Source organism: Mizuhopecten yessoensis, unplaced genomic scaffold (genome assembly GCF_002113885.1).
Source record: "Mizuhopecten yessoensis strain PY_sf001 unplaced genomic scaffold, ASM211388v2 scaffold10131, whole genome shotgun sequence".
In the NCBI taxonomy this organism is placed as follows: Eukaryota; Metazoa; Mollusca; class Bivalvia; order Pectinida; family Pectinidae; genus Mizuhopecten; species Mizuhopecten yessoensis.
The window spans coordinates 10,099-17,696 of record NW_018408394.1 but is presented as its reverse complement, the minus strand read 5'-3'; the positions used below and the strand labels follow the sequence as shown (position 1 = coordinate 17,696).

The 7,598-nt window shown below is 41.2% G+C and overlaps 1 protein-coding gene across 1 annotated transcript in view; it reads left to right on the top strand.

Annotated features, from left to right (window-relative positions):
- Positions 1-7,598, top strand: part of LOC110459598 (lateral signaling target protein 2 homolog) — a gene marked incomplete at its 3' end in the record, with an annotated part of 20,352 nt that overhangs the window by 9,420 nt on the left and 3,334 nt on the right. The window contains exons 2-3 of the mRNA XM_021511940.1: positions 4,865-5,105; positions 5,420-5,597. Coding sequence (XP_021367615.1) covers positions 4,899-5,105; positions 5,420-5,597 — 385 coding nt within the window. The remainder of the gene's footprint in view (positions 1-4,864; positions 5,106-5,419; positions 5,598-7,598) is intronic.

Sequence of the window (7,598 nt, the reverse complement as noted above, 5' to 3'; positions counted from 1 at the left end):
AAAAAAAAAATACTTACCAGGAATTGGTGACTGGATTTTGACTATTAAGCATGGAACCTCCCTGGATGAAAGTTTATTGTAGATTAAGTGAAGGGTGTGATACTTCTCCTGGGAACAGAGAAAGGAGAAAAAGGGAAAGAGGGTCTCATCTTGAAAAGACCACTCGGCCTGGATTAAGGGCTTTTGGTATTCTTTTGCATGGAGCATTCCTTGACCAAGGGAATGTCATTTTGTATAAATGCTGACACCTCCTTTGAAAAACGGGCAGGACCCTAAAGAAGAAATGAATGCTAATATTCGAAAGTAAATGAATTTAGGATGAGAGGAGATATATTTACCTTACTTGACCTGGAGAAGCTCTGGTTGAAGGGAGTTCATTGTTGAATGTATGGGGGGTCTAAAAGGGGAAATGCTAGTTAAAGTTTAAAAGACGTTTCTTAGAAATGGGTGAAGGGATTTCCAACGTAAGGGAATTTATTGTTGAATAAATTAAGGGTGTTTTCTCCCCAGGACTAAAAGGGTAAATGTAAGTTAATGTTTAAAAGACTACTTTCAACAAAATAATGTATGTTTTTTTTTCTGGGTTTAAATATAGGATGTGCCTTTCTTGGAACAGGGGCGGTGATCTAAAAGAGAAATAGGGGTTCGTTAAGGGACTAAGGTTGGCCCTTTTTGATTACAAGTGAAGGGATTTTGACCTTATTTATTTTTCATGGAGCATCTCTTGGTTGAGATATTAACTACATGTTCCATCACTACATTCAAATATTCGTTGCAGGGCCCTGCCGTAGTGGTATTTTGTTATCAGTTCAAAACCAAAGATGGTCGACTGTTCTCTGATTGACTGAACAGTTTTCGGCTTGTTCTAAATTCCACCTAGTCCAAGGGTAAAACGTAATGTATAACTTGATCTGAATAATGCTCTCCTGGCCGGGAACAGGCGTACTGTATTTCTAAAAAAAATCTTCAGGTTGGTAAGTATGGATTATAAAAAGATTCTTGTAACCAATAAGTGTTTCTATGTGACGTTTCGATGACTAGTACGCTATGTACTCTTGTCACCTTCATCAGACAAATGACCAGAGACGCGTAAATGTCTCGATTCAGCTACGCTTTGTTAACTACTAGGTCATAGATGTGCAAGAGTATATGAGCCCCCTCATTTCGATTCATCTTGTACACATTTTACACCTTTGTGGACATACACTTCATTGGTCATTTGTCTGATGAAAGTGACGGAGCACATACTGTAATAGTCATAAAAACGTCACATAGAAACACTCATTGGTTGTGTTACAAGAATCTTTTCATAAGGTGTACTGTGTTTGTTTAAAGTATATTTCATAATGACACACTGTTCACTGAATGGTTAATGATTTCAGTGGTTAAATGTTTTACAAAATGTGGTATGAATATTTGTTATTTTCTGGTAACAAGTATTACCGGTATTGTAATAAAAAATCTGAGATGGCCATGATTGTCTTGATAAAAAAACACATTCACCTTACAATAAAAGGCCCTTAGGGCCTCTTGTAAAATAGCTAAAATCAGCCATCACTGGATCAGGTGATTGCTTGACTTTATAGTACTATCTCTTGCTGAAATACCGTGCCGATAACGGGTAAACCATTTGTTGCCACTACCCTGAATGCTAAATGTAAATCAGATTATAACTACTACCTTTTTTTGCCGGATTGCGTTGCAATCCAGGGCTTTTATATAAGATGGGCAATTCCCGTCCGTCTGTTTTTCTGTTTGTCTGTCTGTCTGCACTGCAGAAGAAAGGTTAAGCTCAGTTTCCAAGTTATTAAATTATTAATTATCCTACATCAACTTAACTTGCATTGCTTATGTATCTACGGATGCTTATCACATGCGATGCTTCGGATGCTTCGGATGCTGCTTCTGACTTACATTTTCCGCTTGACTGATCAGGTTAAGAAGATTGGTTAAGGCCCCATGCCCCATCTGCAGTATGGTTAAGAAGATTAGTTTAGGTCACTTACCAAGTAACTACTTGTCCTACATAAACTAAACTTGCATGGCTTATGTATCTAAGGACGCTTATCATATGCAATGCTTCGGATGCTGGTTCTGACCTAAATTTTCTGCTTCAGTGACCAGGTTAAGAGGATTGGTTTAGGTTAGTCACTAAGTAACTACTTGCTGTACATCACCTTAACTTGCATGGCTTATGTATCTTAAAGGATGCTCATCACAGGTGATGCTGTTCTGGAGTGGTACTGGAGTGATCACAAATATGGTAAATAAGTATTTAGTACATGTATTGCATATTTGCAATTCATTCATGAACAAAACACATTAACAATGTTTAGGTATTAATGCTATTCTGCTATATCCATCATATGCCGTAAGAAAAACAGTGAAATATTCCACTGTTTACATGAAAATGTACTGTAACAATCTGGCCATATCTCAATTGGCGGTTTCTTGACTTAGGAATGTCCTGAACCCATTGCCACCTGGGGCGATCAACATTAAAGCCAAAAGTGAGGCAATGCATAAAAAACTGAACAGGAAAACCTTTACTATTGAACTTTTAATTGGATGCAACAGTCACATGTTACAATTAAATTCACATCATAACCAGAGATATATAATTATGAGATTGTCACTTCAGTGAAGATACAACTTTTATCATACTGATTAATTCCTCTGAAATCATACATAAGTATATGTACTGAACAAAAAAAGAAATGCACAATTAAATTATGCAATCAATAGCCTATGATATTTTGGGAAATTTGTACAAAATTTTATATCAATATGAAGGGACAAGTCTACTCTTTACTTGTCCCTTCATATTGATATAAAATTTTGTACAAAGTCTACTCTTTACCTCAGCCTACAGGCTAACACCTCAATCAGCCTACAGGCCAACCCCTCAATCAGCATACAGGCTTACTCCTTGATCGCTTAGCCTTCTTACCACCCAAACTCTTACACAGCCTACAGGCTAATCCTTCACTCAGCCTACAGACTAACTCCTTCACTCAGCCTACAGGCTAACCCCCTCACTCAGCCTACATGCAAACTCCCTCACTCAACCTAAGGCTAACCCCTCACTCAGGCTACAGGCTAACTCCTTAAGTCCGGCTACAGGGCCAACTCCCTCACTCACCCTACAGGCTTATGCAAGCTCCTTCACTCACCCTAAAGGCTAACTCTCTCATTCAGCCTACAGGCTAACTCCCTTATATTTTACTCGGCCTACAAACTAACTTCACTTAGCTGAGAGACTTACTCCCTCACTCAGCCTTAAGACAGTTCTTAAACAATTCTGCTTGTCCATGACAACATGCTCAGACAGCAAGGAATTTGTTCAATATTTTTCCTTTCTTTTATAAGAAAAAAAAAAAAATAGAAAAAAAAAAAAAAGTCTACTCTTTACAATACTGTAGAAGAAAAGTCTGTTTGACGTCACTCGTGTCATCAGTAGTTACTCAAAGTGAGATACCCGCGAAAAACAAAATGACATTAAGTACCTGGTGTGGGCACCTTTTGCACGAATCCCTGCACGGATTCTCCTATGCATTGAATTCATGAGAACATTTATTCGCCTTAAGGGAATGTTGTTCCAATATTGTGTTAATGCTGCGATCAACTGGACGCGGTTAGTTGGGAGGTTTTGACGTTTCCTTATATGCCTGTCCAGCTCATCCCACAGATGCTCAATGGGAGATATGTCGGGGCTATATGGGGGCCATTCCAGAGGCTGAACGTTGCATTGTCTGCCGTGAGAAAATCACGACAGAATCTGGCAACATGCGGTCGAGCATTGTCTTGCTGGAAAATTAGGTTATGACGTCCGAGAAGTGGAAGGACATGTGGTTGGAGGATCTGGTCTCTGTATCGAACGGCATTGAGGTTTTGATCCAGGATCAATAAGGGGGATTTTACTCCATGGGAGATGCCTCCCCAAACCATTACAGAAGCCCCACCGAATCTATCGCGTTCAACCACGCATGCGTCGGCGAAACGCTCACCGCGTCTGCGATATCCCCTTTTTCTTCTGTCTGAGCGATACAGACAGAATCTAGACTTGTCGGTGAACATCACACGCCTCCATCGACGCATCCCAAACCTATTCGGGCCATGTCTGCGCATCCAGTCAAGACGCACTTGCCGCCGTGGTGGTGTCAGAGGTGGCCCGACATAAGGTCGGCGCGCAATGATTCTCTCGGCACGCAAGCGGTTCCTGGCAGTTTGAGGACTAATGGGTCTGCCATGAGTACCTAAGATATGGGATCCAGTCTCTACAGCATTCTTGAATCTGACGACCGCTCCTGGGACGATCAGAAACTAACCCAGTAGCACGGAAACGTGTACAGAGACGGTTAATTGTACACGGGCCAACACCAAACTGCCGTGCGACAGCAGTTTGGCTATGACCATCCATCATCATCCCAATTGCTCTACCCCTCTGAATTTGCGTTAAGCGTGGCATCTCGGTCAATGGCGAAATCAAAATGCCAAAGTGGAAAATTAATGTGGCTAAACTTAGAGTATCCGTTGAGATTATTTGTTTGAAAAACTCCGGCTTGGCTTGATCATGCCGCGTGATTTGGACTAAAGAAGCTCACAAAGTCACACAATGACATCGTCACGCTTGGCTGATTTTAGGGTAGATTGTCGAGAAGAGAGATCGTTCTTGATGTAATACCTGACCAAATATTCCATTATTACCTTACAGCTAAGGTGTACTGCAGGGGGGGAACTTTGTGCGTTTCTTTTTTTGTTCAGTATATTACTGATCGTCTGGAATCATAGGAGTGTACATTTGATCACCTTATCAGTAAATCAGTGGCATGGAATGAACAAGATTTCTTCACATGTGTTTCAGATTATCTAGACTGAAAAAAACATTTTCATCCACCATGTTACAAACAAGGAAGGTGACCAACGCGCCGAAGAAGGTGCACAAGAAATGCGTGACAATGAGTGACAATGCCCGGGAAAACCTGGATGGGATGGAATTTAGCCCGTCCCAGTGTATGGAGGCCCCAGTCCGATGCTGTGGGGTCATCGCACACCAGGAAAACCCCTACATGCTCCGAGGAAAGAACAACTCTGGTGAGAAAAATGTAAGTACAACGCATGCATTTGAGTATTCATTCTTTATAGTTCAGTCACATCCCTAGAAACAAACTTTAATAAATCCCTGGTAATTTATAGTTAGGGGATATTCAGCCAGCATAGTAGATATTATGGGTAACATGAATACAGATATATTACACTGGATATAGCATGCAAAAATATGTTGGAATACCGGCTATATGATTAGACAGACATGAAAGTTGACTGTTGTTTGGATAAAAGGACCAGAAATTAAGTATATTGTTGTTTGAGGAATGACCAAGATTTTGAGGTTTCAGTAAAAACCATGGCCATGTTTCAGGAGAAGAAGGTACTGGGTTTAAAGGTGCGCAACATCCATCATCAAAACAAGGTTAATGGCGAAACAGTGGAAGTGCTACCCTCAGTGTACATAGCTAAAATGATGAGAGAGAAAAGTCATAAGGCTACCAAGATTCCCCTAACTCTCTCAGGACCAGGACACACTCCCAGCAGCACAGGTAGATATACCACAGTTACCCAGTGCTCAGAGAAGGTAGGTCATTTCTAAACATTTTCTTCAGATTGGTAAGCACACCCAATAAAATTTTCTATGTGACGTTTTGGTGACTAGTATGCTATGTACACTGTCGCCTTCATCAGACAAATGACCAATGAACATATGCACACAAAGGCGTAAAATGTGTACGATCGATGTTGATTTCGGCTACGCTGGAAACGTATGTACAATAGTTGTTGTATATGTACCGAAATGACTCAATTCAGCTACGCATTGTGAACACTTGGTCATGTGCGAGAGTCTTTGAGCCCCCTCGTGTCGATTTAGAACTGGCCCACTGCGGCGTATCCAGATGGCTTCCTTAATCTGCCGCTTGAACAGATTGCTCTCTCTGTCCAAAACTTTGGAGTTATCCCAGTCAATCACATGGTCTTTCTGTGTGGCATGGTCTGTGATTGCCGATTTATTTATCTGGGTCTCCAACTGTTTTCTTTCAAATCTGGTGAATTTCCTACCTTCTTGGGCTTCTGTATCTTTCTGGTGTTCACCAAGGCGATCCCCAAATCGCCTTCCAGTCTCTCCAATATACGACGCGTCACTGTTTTTGCATCCGATTTTGTATACGCATTCTGCGACGTTTTCTTTAGATGTTTTATCCTTAGGGTGTACTAGGATATTGCAGAGCATCTTGTGGGGCTTCATGGCTGTTGCTATGCCATGATCGTGATATATCCTCTGGATGAGTTTGGATATACCCTTTATATACGGGATGACCACTTGACATTTGGTTTTGTTCTTATCCTTGAATTTGATTGGCCTTTTCTTGTTCTACTCCTTACTTTGACACTGTTTTCTTACCCGTTTTAGGGCCCATTCCGGATATGCACATGTTCTCATTGCCCTAAAGATGTGATTCTGCTCTTGTGTTTTGTCCTGTTGTTCTGTGACTATTGTATCGCATCTGTTGAGCAATGTGCGTATGACGCCTAACTTCTGGTGTAAACGATGGTGAGATTTGAAGTTCAGGTATTGGTCCAAATGAGTCTTGTTTCTATAGACCAATACCTTCACGGTTCCGTCGTATGGACAACTCGTACACATTTTACACCTTTGAGTGCATACGCTTCATTTGTCATTTGTCTGATGAAGGTGACAGTGTTCATACCGTACTAGTCATCGAAACGTCACATAGAAATTTTTATTTGTTGTGTAAAAATCACTTCTCATACAAGAAGGTAGGTCATTAAGTAAAAATCCAGTGCTCGCACGCAGAGAAGGTTGGTCATTCAGTAAAAACCCAGTGCTCGCACACAAATAAGGTTAGTCGTTCAGTCAAAACCCAGTGCTCACTCGGAGAAGGTAGGTCGTTCAGAAAAAATCAGTGCTCACACACAGAGATGGTAAGTCGTTCAGTCAAAACCCAGTGCTCACTCAGAGAAGGTTGGTCATTAAGTAAAAACCCAGTGCTCGCACTTAGAGAAGGTTGGTCATTAAGTAAAAACCCAGTGCTCACTCAGAGAAGGTTGGTCATTAAGTAAAAACCCAGTGCTCGCACGTAGAGAAGGTTGGTCATCCAGTCAAAACCCAGTGGTCACTCTCAGAGGAGATTGTTCGTTCAGTCAAAACCCAGTGGTCACTCTCAGAGGAGGTTGTTCGTTCAGTCAAAACCCAGTGGTCACTCTCAGAGGAGGTTGTTCGTTCAGTTAAAACCCAGTGCTCACTAAGAAAAGGATGGTCGTTCAGTCAAAACTCAGTGGTCCCACTCAGAAAAAAGTTGGTCGTTAAGTAAACACCCAGTGGTCACCTTCAGAGAAGGTAGGTCATCAAGAAAAAACCCAGTGCTCACCTATCTTGTCATTGCGACTATTTAGGTCTGTTTACAGAGGAAGTATACCTTTGTTACAAACATAGGACCCAATTCATGTTTACAGAGGAAGTATACCTTTGTTACAAACATAGACCTAATTCATGTTTACAGAGGAAGTATACCTTTGTTACAGAT